The 4,440-nt window shown below is 29.5% G+C and overlaps 1 protein-coding gene across 1 annotated transcript; it reads left to right on the top strand.

Moving 5' to 3' along the window:
• Nucleotides 1-230: 230 nt before the first annotated feature.
• On the top strand, nt 231-3,492 carry LOC104896503 (probable glutathione peroxidase 4). The gene is made up of 6 exons (XM_010683249.2): nt 231-284; nt 375-451; nt 590-651; nt 1,157-1,275; nt 2,723-2,893; nt 3,427-3,492. Exons 1-6 carry the CDS (start codon nt 231-233, stop codon nt 3,490-3,492), a joined length of 549 nt encoding a protein of 182 aa, XP_010681551.2.
• Nucleotides 3,493-4,440: the final 948 nt, after the last annotated feature.

The following is a 4,440-nucleotide window of genomic DNA, read 5'->3' as shown; positions in this document are numbered from 1 at the left end:
AACAAAAGATCATAATGCTATTATTATGTCCAACCATTGTAATAGTTTGGCCTTTCATGTACGTTCTAGGGATATCTATAAATATATATAGCAGAACTAGATTTTCCTTAGTGCTTACCCTTTTTATGCCAAAAATTACAATCAAGTAATCATCTCCCCATTTCCCCTACTACACACCCATAATAGTTGAGGGGAAACAAAGACGTGGTTTTTGTTTCCTCTTATCTTTGATGGGTGCTGCTGAATCCGTTCCTGAAAAATCTATACATGAATTTGTTGTTAAGGTATTTCAAATTTCTTTGACTAATATGTGGTGATGACAAGTTCCTGAGATTATAACCTATTTCTTTAAAATGGTATTTTTATTTGAATAGGATTGTAGGGGAAAGGATGTTGATTTGAGTCTTTATAAAGGGAAGGTTCTCCTCGTTGTCAATGTAGCTTCAAAATGGTAACGATTAATTGTTTATATTTGTCTTGATTAAATAATCTCTCTTTGCACGTATTACATGCACATAATCATGCATATATCTATTTATATATTTATGTTGGATTATTAATTTTTTCTCAAATCTAATGCAAATGATAGTGGTTTCACAAATCAACAATATCCCCAATTAACAGAACTTTACAGGAAGTACAAAGATAAAGGTGTGTCTTTTTATTTCTTTAATTTCATTATGATATTTGAGTATGTATATATTTGAAATATGTTTTAACGACTCTTTGATATATTTGTGATGTAAATCATTATAATTTGTGCTATAATTCAGTCTTCAAGAATTGTTAATACACATTGATGCAAACTTTGAGTGTTATCCTTATTCTTGATTAATTTTTTGTATTTTATGACTAGTAGTTTAATATGAATTTTACGTAACATATGATGAGCAAATTTAGCTAAAAACCTAAACACTAAACGACGAAAAGAACACTACAATTCGTCTTCGAAAATTGTTGGTATGTACGTTTGATGCAAACTTTGAGTTTTGTTCTTTTTCTTGTTTTTTTTTTTTTGTTGATATCAATCCTACTTTTTTTACGTTTAGTAATTATTCATTCAAATATATTGTAGATTTTTGTTTTGAGAATAGTGATATTAGACTATTAGGAACGTTTTTCTTATTGAAAATAAGGAAAGCATCCATTCTTCCAGGGCTAGAAGTTTTGGCATTTCCTTGCAATCAATTTCTTAAGCAATCTCCTGGATCAAGTGAACAACAAAAAAAGTTTGCTTGTGAAAAATTCAAGGCAGAGTACCCCATTTTTCATAAGGTATTGCTGAATTCCAAAGATATATGATATGTAGTACCCCTCTGCATTTTTTTAGTTTTTATGTTTCGACCATGCGCGTTTGCTAATACACTTCTTTGACCTTAATTATCTTTCATTACATATTAACAAAAATTATAATGATTAGATATTAATAAAGCATTCATTGAAACGAATCAAACATGATCTCACATATAATGTTTTTTGTTATATATTAAAAGAATTTTGAAGATTCTTTCTAATTATAAATAGTGTTAAGATTCCAAGTGGACAAATTAAAAAAATAATATGACTTGTGTAGACCCGGTTCACGTCAACATTAGTGTGCACCCAGCCAAAAGCACGTATCATTACTGAACAATTCATTACATCATGCGAAAACCCACTATATTATGCAGAAGCCCACTATATCATTCACACACGCACTATATCATTCAAACACATACTATATCATACAGAAACTTACTATATCATACAGAAACTCACTATATCATTCAAACACACACTATATCATGCAGAAACTCACTATATTATTCAGACACTAAATCATTCTATCCGTTAGAACACATGTCATGATATATACTACGCAACTTAGATCTTCCTTTATGTTAAAATATTTTAATTAATTCTTCCATGCATATAATTTCACTTTATGTTTTCCGTTAATACAACCTATTATATTGTATATAAGTTCACTATATCTCTATAGAACTCACTATATGAAGTTAATATCAATTACTGACCCGGTGCACACTAAATTAGTGTGCACCGGGTCCATTTAAGTTATTTACCTGCAAAATTACAATTGGAGTATCAATTATCAGATTGTATGCATGAACACCCATAAATCCATAAACAATGAGATTATTAATTGGTTTAGTCTTGTATTATATCAATAATTGCGGAAAGAATGACATCAAAGAATTTTGACCACTAATGAATATGGAAATTACATTATTCTAATTCCTAAAACACATGGATAATGATTAGGGGCCAATAGCGATGAGGTTAACATGGACGATATATAGTTTTTATTTTATCTTGTTTGAAGGAAGAAGTATAGTTATATGAACAGTCGTAAAGTCCTAAACGTATTTCAATCTAATGCCTTATTAATTTTATGATTTTTTTTTGAGAACCTAATAATGGATATAACATTTTATCATTGATTGGAGACTTTGAAATTTGGAAGTTTTTTAGTACATAAAATGGATCTTGCAATGTTTAAGGTGTTTTTGTATTTAAACATTATCCTTTACTAAATGTGAAATCTATAAAACTGGAATAGGGTCCAGAAGTCTTGAAAGGGCCTTGTAATTATTAATTAACATAACTTATACATTAACTTAGTAACTATAATTTATTAATAAAGGAATATCCAGTATAAATTCCATGATCCTACAATTGTGAGAAAAATTCACACTTTTGAGCTAAAAATTTTGGCCACCAGGTATGTGTGAACGGACAAAATGCAGCACCTGTGTTCAGATTCCTCAAAGCGTCTACCAAAAACATCCTATTTGGTAATCGCATCAGATGGAACTTCACGAAATTCCTCATTGATGTTGATGGGAAAGTTATTAAACGATATGGAACAATGACAGCCCCTTTAGCAATGGAGGTACTTGAAGCTCCATCCTTGTAAACCCTAATTAACTGATATATATAAGTTGATTGCATGAAAGTATACATCAATACATGTATTCACGTTTAATTTGTCAAAAGATTAAAAGAAATCTTATCTTTAATTTTCTCCATATCTTTAACAATTGCAGCACTCTTGCTTTTAGCTTGCTACTACACAATTTTAACCGTTAGTAACTTCAGCTACCACCTATAGTCTTAGCAAAAAATTTACAAAAATTTATAGTACAAATTCAATAACATCTTACATAATAATATTTGTTTTTGTATTTTAGTCAACTAAAAAATTGGATCATTGTAAAATTTGTGAATAGTGTAAAATTTAAAGTGTTGCAATTTTTTAAAAAAGGTGGAAGTACATACATGCGTATCACAAACCATTATTGTAATGCATATATTTACAGTCATTTTATTGTACTTTCTTGTTTATATCCGATTACCCAATATTTGGAAAGTTTCTTGTCAAAAAATACATATATTTGAAAAGTTTATATGATTTTTCTTATGCAGGACTCCATCATAGAAGCACTAGAGAGAGCACATTATGGTGAAATTTCTTCGAAAGAGATGAATTAAGCTCTTGATAGTTTAGAACATTTGGACCAGAGGAGATATTTCCGCCACGGTATTGCCTTGATTAACAATTGATTCGTCCTATGAGAGAATTTTTCTCATCATGAAGGTACCATGTCAATTGTAACACGTTGGAGTTATTATACATTATTGGGTTCATCCATGCTTAATGTCATGTACATTTAGAAGTTTTGAAGATGAGAGTAATTTTTCACAATAAGAATTATTGTCAAACTCATTTCTGTTGTCATTGTCACTATGCAAAACTTTCACTTTTTGATCAGATTGTCTTTCTATCGTACCTATCTTGTCTTGTATCCCCTATTAAATCACCCTCACACTGAAATAGGATCATTATTTAATTAAATTTCATTTTCCTATCTAACAACCTAGCACAATCGGATAACTTAAATGTGATGAATATCATTTGTGACTAACCTGGAAAAGGTGTCTCTATTCCTCCGTTTATATATAGTTACACCATTTGGGTAGTACTTTCTCTATTCTTTTTTATCATTCTCACTTTTCTATTTGTGTATTTTATTGTACCTCTTTAAACTTAAATATCTTTCATTATATATTAGTAAAAATTATAACGATATAATATTAATAAATTGTCTCCTAAGGTGAATCAAACAAGACTGCACATGACTATGTTTTTTTTATATAAATTAAGAAAAATTGAGAAGATTCTTTGTAAGTATAAATAATGTCAAGATTCCAAATAAGAAATGTTAGGAAAGTGTGTTGTACGTAGTGTTTGATTAATGCGGAAAAAATCAATGAAATAATAAGGACAAGAAAAATAATAAAAAAGATAAACAAGAAAACACAATGATTTACGTGGTTCGGGCAAAATAGACCTACGTCCAGAGGTGAGGGAATCGAGAGCTTCTTCACCATGATGGAAGAGAATAATTACAATGAGTCCTAAAATACTAGAGGCTAAAA

The sequence above is a fragment of the Beta vulgaris genome, chromosome 6 (assembly GCF_026745355.1).
Source record: "Beta vulgaris subsp. vulgaris cultivar EL10 chromosome 6, EL10.2, whole genome shotgun sequence".
In the NCBI taxonomy this organism is placed as follows: Eukaryota; Viridiplantae; Streptophyta; class Magnoliopsida; order Caryophyllales; family Amaranthaceae; genus Beta; species Beta vulgaris.
Note: the sequence above shows the minus strand (reverse complement) of the source record. Positions and strands in the feature narration are given on the sequence as shown.

What these genes read in the sequence shown, in the direction of transcription:
- LOC104896503 (XM_010683249.2), top strand. Translation starts at nt 231, where the DNA reads ATGGGTGCTGCTGAATCCGTTCCTGAAAAATCTATACATGAATTTGTT. An exon ending in GTCAATGTAGCTTCAAAATG is followed by an intron (nt 452 to 589) that starts GTAACGATTAAT and finishes TGCAAATGATAG; the next exon opens with TGGTTTCACAAATCAACAAT. An exon ending in CAGCCCCTTTAGCAATGGAG is followed by an intron (nt 2,894 to 3,426) that starts GTACTTGAAGCT and finishes TTTCTTATGCAG; the next exon opens with GACTCCATCATAGAAGCACT.